This window comes from Mirounga leonina, unplaced genomic scaffold, assembly GCF_011800145.1.
Source record: "Mirounga leonina isolate KUSES-001 unplaced genomic scaffold, KU_Mleo_1.0 Mir_53, whole genome shotgun sequence".
Taxonomy (NCBI): domain Eukaryota; kingdom Metazoa; phylum Chordata; class Mammalia; order Carnivora; family Phocidae; genus Mirounga; species Mirounga leonina.
Genome location: NW_023270807.1, coordinates 39528249 through 39543003, shown reverse-complemented (window position 1 = coordinate 39543003; position 14755 = coordinate 39528249). Strand labels below are relative to the sequence as shown.

Sequence of the window (14755 nt, the reverse complement as noted above, 5' to 3'; positions counted from 1 at the left end):
AAGAAGAAGATAGCAGGAGGGGAAGAATGGAGGGGGGGGGAAATTGGAGCGGGAGACAAACCATGAGAGACTATGGACTCTGAAAAACAAACTGAGGGTTCTAGAGGGGAGAGGGGTGAAGGGATGGGTTAGCCTGGTGATGGGTATTAAAGAGGGCACGTTCTGCATGGAGCACTGGGTGTTATACGCAAACAATGAATCATGGAACACTACATCAAAAACTAATGATGTAATGAATGGTGATAAACATAACATAATAATAAAAAAAAAAAGAAAGAAATGTCGGAAGATCCGTTAGAAGAGGTGATGCACCACGGTCTCAACTCCTACCCTCAGCTCTCCCCAGCTGCGGGTCAAGAGCACTCGACTGCGAGGAAGGAGGCTAGAGGTCAGGGAAGAAACAGAGCCAAACAAACAGGATGCTAAATCCTCTCTGAGGCTGCTCCCCAGGCCACTCTGCACCACTGTGAACTGTACCAGGACACGCGGGACGTGAAGAAAGGAAAGTGAGCAAGAAGAACAAAATCCTCACAAAATGTGCTCTAACAGAATAACTAAGAGCATCATTTCAGGGCGACACATATACAGGCCACTGCTTGCCACGGACCTATCCTTGGGTAGGACCTAAACTTGGGTACTAATTCTAAGAGCAGCGTTTTAGGTTACAAGTTAATCCAGCCACTATGGCAGGTAACTTAAGTTACTTTCTTATATTCTTTTTCTTTATGAACTATAAACAAATGTGCATTTGAAAATATTAAGGACTAGCTCTTGTGTTTTAAATTTTTTACATTCAAATTCCTATAACCAAGTTCATATTTGCTTCACTTGAACCCCACCCTCTTACCTCCAACCCCAAGAGTACTTCTCAGGTAACTCCTTTGGATGGTCTGCCTTCAAATGTTTGACACATGAAGAACTATCAGCCATTCGTGTGTCGTAACTGCTAGCTCTGTCACTTTCTGGAATGCAGCGTCCCCTTCATTTATATGTGATACATACACAGAGAAGAACACGATTTGATTTGAAACTGACAGCTGTTTGTGCTTTTATGTGCAATACTTGATTAAAGAAACCTAAAAATTATTTACTCGATCTTCCAAGATAAGGAACCTGCTTCCTAAGTGGGGGTCAAGATAACTGCAGAAGCAAATGCATTTTTCAGCTATTTTGGAACAGAAAAGCTAATGTAGCTCCTCCAAAAATGCTTTATATAAACTCAAGAGAAGAACTTGCCAAGGTGGCTTTATGTAGCCCATGGGACAGTTAGCAATGTCTGCAAGACAGTTCTGGTTGTCACAGCCAACAGCAGGAGGGGTAGGGAATGAAATGCTATTACCATCTAGTGGGTGGAGACCAGGCATGCTGCTAAACATCCTACAATGCATAGGACAGTCACCCACAACAAAGAATTATCGGAAACAAAATGCGAGTAGTGCCAAGGTTGAGAAGTTCTAGTGCAAGTTTGTTGCTGATTTTCAAACTGTGCATTTCCAGAGAAGCCTATCAATGACACTCAACACATAGATACCTCAACATCACGATAGCTATTCTGAGGGGTCTTCCCCCACTGGGATATCTGCTCACAGAAGAATAACCATAGCAAGTCTGGTAGTTATTCAACAGGAAAGTCATCTCTTTTTTCTTCCACTTACTCCCATGGCTTCAATCTGCCACTTAGAGGCAGAGCCTCTCCTAGTCAAGCTTTCTCCGTATCCCAAACTAACATTAATCTCTCCCTACTCCCCAACTCTGCCCAACCCTTCCCTCCTCCACTCTATGTCTTTTGTTCCCAGCCTTGGCGAATGGCACCACTGCTGACTGCCACTCCAGTGGGAGGCCTGGACGGCCTGGGCTCATCCCTCTCCCCAGGATGGTCACTATACTTTGCACATAATTGGCATTTTGTCCAAATGTGGAATTCAAATCAATCATTTTTCAGACCGATTTATATAAATGGTAAGCCCAACGAAGTCTAGAGAAAAAAGTAAAACTATGCAGCAGAGAATGTAGTTCAGTTTAAAAAAAGAAATAGCACATTTGGAAACATTTCCCATGTTCACACAACAGGAAGAGTCACAGACCCAAAAAGAACCAAAGAAGCCCCAGGACATGGCTTAAAGAGTGGAAAAGATGTCAAGATAACAGATGAGACTGACTATGTAGGGTACTGAGTCTAAGCTTACTTTGTTTAAAAAAAAAAATAAAAAATCAAGCTTCCCAGGCATGAATATCTCAAAGCAATGAAACGAAAGAAAACTATATGGAGGAGAAATAAGAGTACAGCAGGAGTTAGTAAGAATTTAAAGATAACAACCTAACACTTGCATAGAGTTGAAGTTGACAGCGTTCGCACAGATTATCTCACTTCCTTCTTTGAAAAACTCTGAGGCAAGCAGGTCTTAGAGCATTCTGAATGCTAAGTAGCAGAAAGCATCCAAACCGCCCTGACGCAGCCAGGTCAAGTGGCCCCAGCAACACACACACATCCGCTAACACAGCCATGAGCAGCCACTCACAGTCATGAGCATCCCAGCAGCTGCTCTTTCAGGAATGGAACAGGGGTCACTTCAAGAACCGTTTCTATTCATTTTACATCTCCAATAATAGAATTTGGTTGGCTGTTGACATCCTTCACTGAGTCTCCAGAAGTACAGACAATATGCTCTATTGTCACAAGTGAGTCATTCTGTTTGTTTAAGAGAGAAGATTCTGGAAGCTTTCAATAAATTGTAAAGACATCCAGGTGAATCAGAGAGGAGTCAGAATTTAAATTTTGGCCAACAGTTTCCCCTCAACACCTAACATTAGCTCACCTGGAACACATGTTTGACAAACTAACAATTCTGTTTATAAATATGCGTGGATATCAGCCTGACTCGTCACAAAGTTAGGGCCATAAATGATTGAGGATTCCTCTCCTGGGGTGTAACAACTCAGCTCTAAGCAATGAGAGTTAACAGAATAGTATTTTTGAAATATCACCTGATTTGTTTTTTATTCTTACTGATTTTGTTGCTACCCAGTAAAGCTGAGTCAGCTTCAGCTTTGGGGGACAGGCAGGCACAGCAAAGAACAAAGACTTTGTTGTTCAGTTCTAACTTTCCAAATAGAATTTTTATTATTTTTTCAAAGATTTTATTTATTTATTTGACAGAGAGAGAGACAGCGAGAGAGGGAACACAAGCAGGGGGAGGGGCAGAGGGAGAAGCAGGCCTCCCGCGAAGCAGGGAGCCCGATGCGGGGCTCAATCCCAGGACCCTGGGATCATGACCTGAGCCGAAGGCAGACGCTTAATGATTGAGCCACCCAGGCACCCCCCAAATAGAATTTTTAAGATGAGATCAGCAGAAGCAATAGTCTTGAAACCCGCACTCTGTGCTGCAAAAGCTTGAGAGAGAAATGGTACGTTTTGATGTCCCAAAAGCATTTGACTTGGAACATCTAGGACTGAGAGTTTATATGAAAGTTACTCATAGAATATGATATGATAATAGCATAACATGATATTAGAACAGTCTTCCTGCTTCTAGGAAAACAGACAAAGTCTTATTGGCTGGTAGGAAGAGGTAAGGACCAAGGTGTCTAACTAGAGTTTAGACGATACCTGGGTGTTTTGAAGGTATATATATGTAAGTGAATGCCTGGAGGGAGATAAATAGGAGATGGGGTGGTAAGATGGTTAAAAAAAAAATCAGACTGAAGAGGGTATCCACAAACATTAGGGGCTTGTGCTCAGCTTCCTATCTAAATACCTCTGGGAGAACCATTTTGATGGGTCCTCCAAGTCAGTATTGGGTAGATACCACAGAGCAGTAATGGTTGCAAAGGGTGCTGAATGGGATTGAGAGCTCTGAGCTTCCCTGTCATTCTGGCTTTAGTGAGATGTGAAAGGAATCCAAAAACATTCCCATGGCCCCTTCAAGGGAGGTCTCATAGAGCTCTTGTTGCCGCAATGCGGGAGGGGCTGGGTATACTGAACATGGAGAACGATGGGGCTGGCCAATGAATCAACAAGCAGTCATCATGGTTTCAGCTTACCTAAAAAAAAAAAAATTAAATAATCAACCATAAGATGCCCCAGCTATTGACACAGCAATAGGGATAACATGAAGACAAAGGCAAAGCTCAATCAGGATGAGACACATGGGAAAGGCTGGGGAGGCCTGGGGGACAAATGGATGGATGGACACCTTCCTTCTTCCCTACACTGAGACTATCTGGAGTATGTCTGGGGAATGGAGAAGGGTGGAAGTGGAGGAAGAACCACAGAATGGGAACAGCTCTAAGAATGACTACGAGTTTTGCATTACATCTTGCACTTGACTGAGTTTTTATTCCCAAGTGATAAAGAGAGGTTAACGTAAAGTAGCAATATTTTATGTTGCTCACTACTAGCAGAAAAGGAGGTTCCAGAGCTAAACTGAGTTCAGTTACAGAGAAATAAAGTCACACTTCTGCACCCCCCCAAATGTATACATTGTATATTGCTGAACAGTTTAGAGTTTTCACAGGTTAGAGAATCACAAATTATTATATCAAGATTATCTTAAAGCATGATTCCCACATGTTGGTTTTAAAATGTCTTCCTTTCTTTTATTTTAACAAGATAACACTCATCTCTCTTCTGAATTCATTAGAACTGAGAGTGGAAGGACAGGGTAATGCCATACAGGGGCTGCTCATTCTCTGGGACCTTCTTTAACCTAGCCCTAGAGTCAATAATCTGTCTAATAGTACAGAGAACTCCACTTGGAAATAATCATTTGCTATCCCAATTATTCTAACACTATCAGACTCAGTTCAACTTTGTAACTGATAGTACAAATGAAAGGAATATTGAAACTTAAAATGATCTCCACCACGCCTTTACCAAGTAACTACACAGTGACCCGATGCAGAGGGGGACCCAGTAAGGAAGGAAGCTCAAAAAGCTACAAATGAATGTGTCCCAGCCTCTGGCTTCATCTATTTTTTGTTTCCTGGCCTTTTAGGAGAAATTTTCTCTCCTCTCCTAGAGAAAACCTTTCTTGAATTCTACTTCAGAAAACTATCTCCCTAAGATTGTTATCTGTTCCAGCTCTGTGTCCCCGCAGCAACCTTTTGATAAACATTTTCTTGGCATTATCAGAAAATACTAATACTGTTGTGTGGCTGATCTGTCTCTCCCAAGAAGACAGTGTGAACATCTTTAAACCCCCAGTCTCTAATTCAGTTGACTTTCTGTGTCAAAATGGTGAACACCGTTCTAAGTACTTTACATACATTCAGTTCATCCTCCAAATAACAACAGAGGATTAGGACTACCATTACCATGTCCACTTCAGAGATGAGGATACAGACGTACAGACAGGTAGAATAACAGAACCGAGTATCAAACTCAGGCTGCCTGGCTCCAGAGTAGATGCTCAATAAAAGTTCGTTTGAACTTTTGAGTTCGAAATTGAACTCAAGCTGGAAATCCAAAGTTCCCTTCTTCCAGATATTGCTGTTGGTCAGCACATTTTAAACCAATAGTCCATGAGAATGCAATTAAAGACACACTGTATCTTTCGTTGAAATAATTTGTCTGCTATATTATAGATGTCTTTCTTCCACTGCCATACTCCTTAACTTTTTCCAAGATATCCTTATTTTCTTGAGCCAAAATCATAATAATATAATGACTTTTGTCAGCTTCCACAAGGCTAGCTTTTTGGTAGAGAAGAAACTAATTCTTTCCATGAGCTGTTAAAAGACATTACCTGTTACTATTGTAGTAGACACACACATACATAAAGTACAGACCACACAAACAAAAACGCCTGTTACCCATTTTTCCCTCAGAACAAGGACAATTTTGTTCTCCATTTATATAACAACAACAAAACAAAAAGATTTATGACTAATTCTTTTAATGGTAATTTTAACAGTATTTTTTTAATATAATTATGTTAGGATCCTTCAGGAATCAAATCCTGAGCAACCCCTTTTAGAATCTCTGTGGAATAATACCTCAAAAGGAAGCTTCATTTTCTTTCTTTTTTTTTTTTTTAAGATTTTATTTATTTATTTGACAGAGAGACACACAGCGAGAGAGGGAACACAAGCAGGGGGAGTGGGAGAGGGAGAAGCAGGCCTCCTGCAGAGCAAGGAGCCCGATGCGGGGCTCGATCCCAGGACCCTGGGATCATGACCTGAGCCGAAGGCAGACGCTTAACGACTGAGCCACCCAGGCGCCCCATGGAAGCTTCATTTTCTAACATGTTTTTGCAATTACTCATTGCCTAGCTACAACTTCTACTATAAAACATCCCTTTAGTTACACTATCTTATGGGTTAAGACACATACCTACACACACAATAATCTCAAAACTCTGCCCTTCCCTGTCCACGCCCCTCCAGCCTTCACATCCATCTGTCATCGAACATCTCAGCCTTCCCCAAATATCAATACTTAACATGTGTTTCCCAGTTACAGTTTCCTCAACATAAAACCCCAGTAGCTTCTGTTATTTTATAGACTCAGATTTATAGAATCAGTCATCAGGAAATCATGTATTTTTTTATACACATTTTGAATACATTTAGGACACATAACTTCTCACTGTCATAGTTACTTACACAGAAAAAGTAAGTTCTTCATTCATCCTTATTTAAATTTCTTAAAATAGGCAAAAATAAACATATTCTTCATAATTCTAAGTCGCTGTACTGACATTGAAACATTAATCTTACATTAAAATAAGATTTTTAAAAATATAGATACTAGAGGACTTTTCACACTAATTTTTAGCTGTTTTCAAACAATGATTAATTTAACCTGCTCTTATCCAGACCTGAGGTCAAAATTCTATCTACCTTCAATCTTCCTATATCAGATATGTACTCATTCAACTCCTTATCATCTCATCAAGGAGCACAGTTTGTCACAGTCCACAGGGCTCCCCACTTGTTTCCCTTCCCCTGTTTGGTATACTCCTACCTTTGGAATTATACCCACTGACATTTCAGCTTTTATGCTGGTGCTGAAGAGTAAAATGTAATAGTTTGCCTGGGAATGAGCTGGCTTAGTATCATTCTCCTAATATCTCCGTACTTCTCATTGGGTCTCAGTGCAAGGTCATGCTTTTACTTTATCTCTTTGTAGCTAAATTTTGTCCTGTTGTCCAGTCTCTTAGTGATAGATCCTGTCCAGTTAGTCTATGACCGGGATGTGGCACTAGGGCTCTTACGTTCCATGCCTGAACCCTTTCTCCTTAACCCCGATCAAAGGATGGACCCCTTTTCCTGATAAAGGCATGCCAACCTCTACCATCTGCCAAAATATTCTCTACTCTGACCCCTATCTGAATACTCAGATCTACCTTTACCTGTTTGACTTGGGTATCTGGAAACCTACCCAGATGGCACACTCTATCTGTTCTCCTCCATTTATCATGAGTTCCCATTACCATGGACTCTCAGATTCTGCAAGTCTACCATCACTATACACTAGAAGTACAGATCTCACTCAGTACCCCCTAGCGTAGCTACCAGTCACACTCCTCTTTCATAATCCTTCCTTTGGAATAAGTAGCCATGTTTTGTAGTCCCTGGTGGTGAGTAAAGCATAACCAAATAATGTACTGTCCAAACTGAAAAAGGGGGTATTATTAATTGTTCTGGGACAACAATTATGCTGGGCAAAATGGGAAGTGTAGTCATCCTACAAAGTACTAAACCAATGAACACTTGACCAAAACAAGCAAAAAGCAAAATGAGCCAATTTATGGCCTGGCCAGCAACCTGTGACCTGGGAGGCTGACTAAAAAGATGATTGGGCCAACATCACAGATTGCAATTTAAAATAAGATGGACAGAAAAACTGCCAGCTGGTTGCAGGTGCTACAGTCGAGAGGCTGGATCAGAGCTGAAGAAGCCAGGGTGATCAAGAAGCTGGTTATAGTGGAAAACGGAGAATCCAGTGAACATTAGCAAGAATCAAAACCCGCCTGACAAAGAGCCCTAAGACCGAACTGGACTTCCAGTTCCTGTAACTGGACTTGCCCAGACTCCTATTTGATCCACACAATGCTATCCAGATTTCTAATGAGCTAGTGGGCATAAATTCTAGTTCTCACAGTCAAAGTTGGCAGACTAAAATGTAGTCCTCAAATGAATATTCAACTATCCCTCTTCAACATGTACCCAACCTCATTTAACAGGATCATCATTTAATTATTATCATGTTCCCAAGTCTCTTTTCTTCAGTCACACCCCCTCATTTTCCTAAGTCACCAGGTTTTGGGGCCTGCCTCAGACAGCTATGAAACCAGGCTTTCTTCTCCATTCTCACTGATGCTATTCTGGTTCAGTCCCTCAGTATGGTCTCCCCATTTTAGGAAACTCTGCCTCCCAAATTGCCCTTTCCATTACTAATCCACTCAACACCCATATAGCTCAGTATTCAATGAGAAATGATGTTCTTCTGGACCATTAATAGGAAAAGAAAATGTAATAGGAAAAAATAGACCCTATTCATCACAGCAATCAAATCTGTAAGGTATCTAGGAATAAATCTAACCAAACATAAGCAAGAAGTTTATGGGGGAAATATACAAAAGATTATTAAAGAACACAGGAAGGCTTGAATAAATGGAGGGATAGAACATATTCATAGAAAGGAAAAATCAACATAGTCAAGATGTCATATTCTCCAAATAATCTATAAATCAAATGCAATTCCCTACAAAATTCCAATAGGGTTGTGTGTGTGTGTGTGTAATTTGGCAACTTAATTTTCAAATTCCTACAGAAAATACAAGGACTAAAAAATAGCCAAGAAGAAGTGTGAATAAGAGCAAGTTGGGAAAACTTGTCCTACCAGATATCTAGGTTTATCATCATAAAGCTATATTCTTAAAATAAGTATTAGTGGAAGGCTCTGCAGTGATATAAAGAAACAATAAAGAGCCCCTAAACAAACCCATGCATATCTGAAAATCAGATACTGACAGAGATGTACTGCAAATCATTTGGACAGACTATTTAAAAAATGGTGCAGAGTCAAAAATAAAACATGCTTCCTACCTTAAGCCCCACTAAAATATCAGCTATGATTAGAGGTGATTAAAGACCTAAGTTTGAAAGATAAAACTTAAAAACTGTTCAAAGAAATATAGAAGAATATCTTTATAATCTTGTGATAGGGAAGGATTTCGATGAGACAGAAGAATCACAAACTATAAATAAAAAGATAAATAAATCTGACCACAACAGAATTTAAAATTGTTGTGCATCAAAAGTTACAATTAAAAAACTGAAAAGGCAGGCCACAGACTGAGAAAAGGTAACTAAATATATGTAGCTCATAAAGTTTTTTTTAATTCGGAAAAATATAAGGAACTCCACAAATCAGTAAGAAATTGTTATTTTTCCCCAGTAGAAAAATGGGAGAGTTACAGAAGAGGAACCAGAATGCCCAACACACTGAGAAAAGATGTTCAATCTTATTAGTATTACAGAAATGCAGATTTGAACCCAAAAGGATAACATTTCACACAATCGGATTCATCACAAGACATCTCACATACTGTTGGTGAGTGTGTAAATGGTAGGTACTACCACATTGTACAACAATTTGAAAATATCTATTAAAGTTGAAAATACAGACAAGGACGAAGACATTTAACTTCCAGATATTTAAGAAATAGTGCATATATGCACAAGGAAACATGAACAAAAATGTATATAATATAGAAGACCGGAAAACAACTTAAATATCCATTAATGAGCACACAGATAAAGCAATTCTGAGATATTCATAAGTGGAACATTAGCATAATAAATTAGAAAAAGATACATGCATGTTTGTACACAAATTACTCAAAACAATGCTCTTACTGGGACTTTCTCATCATGCTCTTATTTATCCCATCTCTTTAAAATATAGAAAACAAGATTCTCTTGAGCCTACTTCCACCATCCTATACCATCTCCTTTGCTTTTACTTTGCCAAATCCTCCTTGACGACTTTCTACATTAGCAATTTTCAATTCCTCTCCTTTTATTTCTCTTTAACACACCTTAGTCAGGCTTTTTCCCTAACATTTCACTAAAATTTGTTTCTTTAAATTCACCAATGACCTCCGTGTTGATAAACCAATTGTTCAGTTCTCAGTACTCATCTTAGAGATCCTATCAGCATCATTTGGCACAGCTGACCACCCCTCCTCCTCGACCCTAGGATTTCATACTACCTTATGTATCCTATCTCACTGATCATTCCCCAGTCCCCTCTGTTGGTGTCTTCCTTTCTCACTGATCTCTAAAAGTTGGAGTGTCCCAAGGTTGCCTTGTTAGGTCTATTCTCTATCTATATGCATTCCTTTGGTGATCTTATCTAGTCTCGTGGATTATGTCCTCTACATACTGATGACTTTCAAATGTATATTCCCAGCTCAGATCTCTTTCCCAAATTTCAGATTCATATGAGATACATGAAACACAACAGAGTCAAAACTCTGTTTCTGATCTTCCCTCCACAAAGTGTATCCTTGCAGTCATACCATTTCGGTCAGCGGCAACTCCACCCTTTCAATAGCACTGGTCAAAAAATTTGAGTCATCCTTGACTTCTCTTTCCCCCTCCCTACACACCCAGTTGCTCAGTAAATCCCATTGTCTCTGCTTAAAAAAAAAGAAACAAAAACAGAATCTGACCATTTCTTTCACCACCTCTACTGTTACCCACTTTGGTCCAAGCCACCATCATTTCTCTTCCAAATTTCTACAATAGTCTCCTAATTGCTCTCCCTGACTCTAATCAGTGTAATCCCACACAGCAACCTGATCAAGTTTTTTGCAATATAATACATTATTTCACTCTTCAATAGCATGCATTTTACTCAGGGTAGAAGCCAAAGTACTAACACTCCATTCTCCAACCTCTCCCGCCTACCCTATAACTACACCTGCTGTCACTATCAATGCTTCAGCCACACAAACTTCCTTGGTGTTTCCTAAGTATATAAGACATACTTCTGCCTTATGGCCCTTGCACTGACTTTCCTCTCTGCCTAGAACATTCTTCTCCCACAGAAGGCTGTAGGGCTAATTCCCTCACCTACTTCAAACAACCTGTAAACAACCCTTTGTTGTTTACATCAGGAGAAAAGGTTTGAGTCCCCGCCATCAACAGAACAAAGGGCTATCAAAAAAGCAATGAGTAGGGTGCCTGGGTGGCTCAGTTGGTTAAGCGACTGCCTTCGGCTCAGGTCATGATCCTGGAGTCCCTGGATCGAGTCCCGCATCGGGCTCCCTGCTCGGCAGGGAGTCTGCTTCTCCCTCTCCCACTCCCCGTTTGTGTTCCCTCTCTCGCTGTGTCTTTCTCTGTCAAATAAATAAATAAAATCTTTAAAAAAAAAAAAAAAGATTAGCTACCACCTCATCACCTCACATAAAACCTTTTCTTGTTCTGCGGTGAGAATACTGTAGATCTATTCTCCTAGCAATTTTGAAGTACTAACAGTATTAACTAGAGCTTCTATGGCTCTACAAGAGAGCCCCCCAACTTACTCATCTTGTAACTGGAAGTTTGTACCCTTTGACCAATATCTCCCCATTTCCCCAACCTCCCAGCCCCTAGCAACAACCATTCTATTCTCTGTTTCCATGAGTTTGGCTTTTTTAGATTCCACAGATAAGTGAAACAAGAATTTGTTTTTCTCTTCTGACTCATTTCACGTAGCATAATGCCCTGAAGGCCCATCCATGTTGCTGCAAATGGCAGGATTTCCTTCTTTCTAATGGCTGAATAATATTCCTGTGTGTGTGTTTCTTTATTCATCTGTTGATGGACACTTAGGTTGTTTTTATGTCTTATCTGTTGTAAACAAGGCTGCAATGAACATGGGACTGCAGATATCACTTCAAGACACTGATTTTATTTCTTTTGGTTGTGTGATTGCTAGATTATATAGTAGCTCTGTCTCTAATATTTTGAGGCATCTCTATCCTGTTTTCTACAGTGGCTACACTATTGTGCATTCCCACCAAGAGGGCTCAAGGGTTCCCTTTTCTCTACACCCTTGCTAGCAGTTATCTCTTATCCTTTTTATAGTAGCCATTCTAACAGGTATGAGGTGGAATCTCATTGTGGTTCTGATTTGCATTTCCTAATGATTAGTGATGTTGACCATGTTTTCATGTACCTGTTGGCCATTTGTCATCTTTGGACAAATATTTATTCAGTACCTCTGACCATTTCTTAATTGGGTTGGTTTTTTTCCTACTGAGTTGTGTGAGTTCCTGAGAACCATGACTTAACAATTATCTTGACTTTCAATTTCTGATCTGGGCTAGGAAGCTGAAAGTTTGTGCAGTAGTTAAGTGTACAGGTTTTGGATTCTGAAAGCCTTGAATTCAAATTCTGGTCCCGCCATCTTATTAGCTAATGTAAACATGGGCAAGTTAACTTTAACCCCTCACCTATGGGCGCCTGGGTGGCTCAGTTGGTTAACCCCTCACCTATAAAATAGGAAAAGACAGTAATACTACCTACCCTCGAGAGTTACTGTGAAGAGTAAATAAGGTAACATATATAAGGTGCTTAACAAAATGCTTGCTACCTAATAAACAGTAAGGAAGCGTGAGCAACAATTATTACCAAGTCTGATGAATGATTTTCCATGGGCTTGATATTATGAATAAGTCTGTGATGTTATTTTCTATAGCCACTGGGATTAATGAGCTTAAGTTTCACTAAAAATCACTGACATAGAACTTTTCTAGGTGGTGAGGTGTACAATAAGGATAAAGTAATAAAGCAGAATCACTCTGCGCTAAGCTGTCAGAATCACTGAATTGCAAGGAACTTCATATCTGGTCACCTAGTTCAGTTATTCGATCAGCCAAATGCTTGATTATCCTCAGTGACATCCTTTGCTTCCAGCGTATTCTGAGCATTCTGGTAAGAAAAAGCTCGTTATTTTCTAAGGCAACAGAAAAGTTCCTCCTTACGTGGAGGAAAAACCTGTTGTTCTAAAGCATCTACAACCAAGTGATCCTAAATTTATCTGCCCAAACTATAAAGAACAAAGCCAAACTCTCTGCCAATTACTACCTTCAAATATATGAAAAACACTTTCAATTCCATTATAAAATGTTCTCAAGATGAAATATCTACATTCTCTTCAATAACATGACTTAAGTTTCCTTAATCTTCTGTTGGTTCTCTTCCAAACTCATTCCAGTTCATCTAAATTCCTCATAAAGTGAATCTATATAAAAAAATTATTTTACTTCATGTTAAATGCTGACCTTAGAAAAAGATTTTTCTGAAAAAAATGTTATATATTTGTCAAGAAGTGATAATGAGGCCCATTATGAAATATCAGACAGAGAACATCTCTTTCAATCTCTTCTTTGATGCAGACTCATATGCATGCATTATCTATGGATAAATGAGGCGGCATAGATTGGTTAAGAGCCCAGACTCTGGAGCAGGACTGCCAGGCTCAACCTTTGTTGGTATGTGACTTGAGGCCAATCATTTAACCTCTCCATTCCTCAGTATTTTCACTGTGCTACTTCATGCTGATGTGGTAAGGAATAAATTAGTTAATACATGTAAAATGCTTGGAACAGCCAAACAGTGAGGGCTTTTGCTTTTTTTCCATATAAATAATAGAAAGCCTTGAGCTATGTATGGAAATATGTAAGACCATGAGACCCAAAATCACATCTATATTCATAGACGAAATTTTCATTTTTCCTGCTAAACTGAGACCTGTAGTTTGAGTTAAATTCAAGTGAATACATATAGACATTGTGAACAGAGAAATGTTGGGCTTTGATTTTAGAGTTCAAATCAGTTCAATACTAACTGATCACCTAAGAGTCTGTCACCTGTTAGAGCACAAAGCTGTGTAAGACAGCCTTTCTTTCAACAGTCCATGGCAAGGCTGGGAATAGGCATGGAAACAAATTACCATAATGTGGGTAATGCATTCATTGTATGGATAAAGTGCTCTGGGAACACAGCAACACCACATTAAAGATATGAGGCAATAACTCATAGCCTATTGTTTTATTAAAAAACAACAGAACATCTAAATAGCTAGAGAACTGTTCTGAATAATATTTTGAATAAACTAGTCTTAAAAAATCAGTTTTACATTTCCTTCCAAACTTGAAGGGCTACAAAACCAGCCAGTTCACATGCAGATCACTTTTGTTGCATATTATGCTATCAGTTTCTGAGCACTATTTTATTCTAAAATATATACCACAAATTAGCAAACTGCAATTCAAGAAATAAATCAAATCACACCCATATAGCTGCTTTTACCCTAAAAGGCACAGTTGAGTAGTCAAGGGAGAGGCAATTTGGCCCACAAAGTTGAAAATATTTGCCATCTGGGCTTTTACAAAGTTTGCTAAGCCCTAACCTCTATGTTAACTGCTAGCCATAGATTAACATGGCTTTATAGTTAGTCTTCATTTCAGCTAATAAAAAATCCCCTTCACTGTTCTTTTTTGGCTATTTTTGGGCATTTAATCTTCTATGTAAAGTTGCAAATATTTTTAGACAGTTAAAAAAAAAAAAAGGCTAACAAACTCCATTAGGACTGATATTGGGGTTGTATTAGATAGTTTATGTTATATTGCTATACCATCCAAAACACAGTCTCTTTGAGTCTGGTTTTAAGGCCTTCCATAAGATTTTATTATTTTCTGTATAAATCTACTATCTTTCTTTTTTTTTTTTTTTTTTTTTTTTTTTTTTTTTTTTT

At 39.1% G+C, this 14755-nt stretch overlaps 1 protein-coding gene across 4 annotated transcripts in view; it reads right to left on the bottom strand.

Annotated features, from left to right (window-relative positions):
- The window catches only part of BCKDHB (branched chain keto acid dehydrogenase E1 subunit beta), a 213583-nt gene that overhangs the window by 88784 nt on the left and 110044 nt on the right, over positions 1-14755 (bottom strand). Inside the window, exon 9 of one of the 4 annotated variants that reach the window (XM_034991521.1) lies at positions 3262-4041. The exons of the other annotated variants lie outside the window; for them this stretch is intronic. Coding sequence (XP_034847412.1) covers positions 4033-4041 — 9 coding nt within the window. The 3' untranslated portion in view covers positions 3262-4032. Of the gene's footprint in view, positions 1-3261; positions 4042-14755 lie in introns of those variants that run through there. 4 annotated transcript variants of the gene reach the window in all.